Genomic DNA, 206 nt, shown 5'->3' with positions numbered 1-206 from the left:
CATCTATCCTGACGGCTACCTGTTCTGCTTCGAAGGACGCGACGGACTGGAAGTGATTCTTGAAGAGCTTCTGCAGGAGCCCCACCTCCTTGAGTCTCGTCAGGAAGCGCGAGATCTTGGCAGTGTAAGCTGTGTTCTTCGGCAGGAACCAGGAGACGTGGCCCGGGTACACCTGTGATGGAGGCGGTTGACGGTGGAGGGTGAAC

General features: G+C 57.8%; 1 protein-coding gene across 1 annotated transcript in view; it reads right to left on the bottom strand.

Annotated features, from left to right (window-relative positions):
• The window catches only part of LOC119586052, a 3,345-nt gene that overhangs the window by 1,788 nt on the left and 1,351 nt on the right, over nucleotides 1–206 (bottom strand). The window contains exon 2 of the mRNA XM_037934755.1: nucleotides 20–182. Coding sequence (XP_037790683.1) covers nucleotides 20–182 — 163 coding nt within the window. The remainder of the gene's footprint in view (nucleotides 1–19; nucleotides 183–206) is intronic.

Source organism: Penaeus monodon, chromosome 20 (genome assembly GCF_015228065.2).
Source record: "Penaeus monodon isolate SGIC_2016 chromosome 20, NSTDA_Pmon_1, whole genome shotgun sequence".
NCBI lineage: Eukaryota > Metazoa > Arthropoda > Malacostraca > Decapoda > Penaeidae > Penaeus > Penaeus monodon.
The sequence above is the reverse complement of the archived record's forward strand: the minus strand, read 5'-3'. Positions and strand labels throughout refer to the sequence as shown.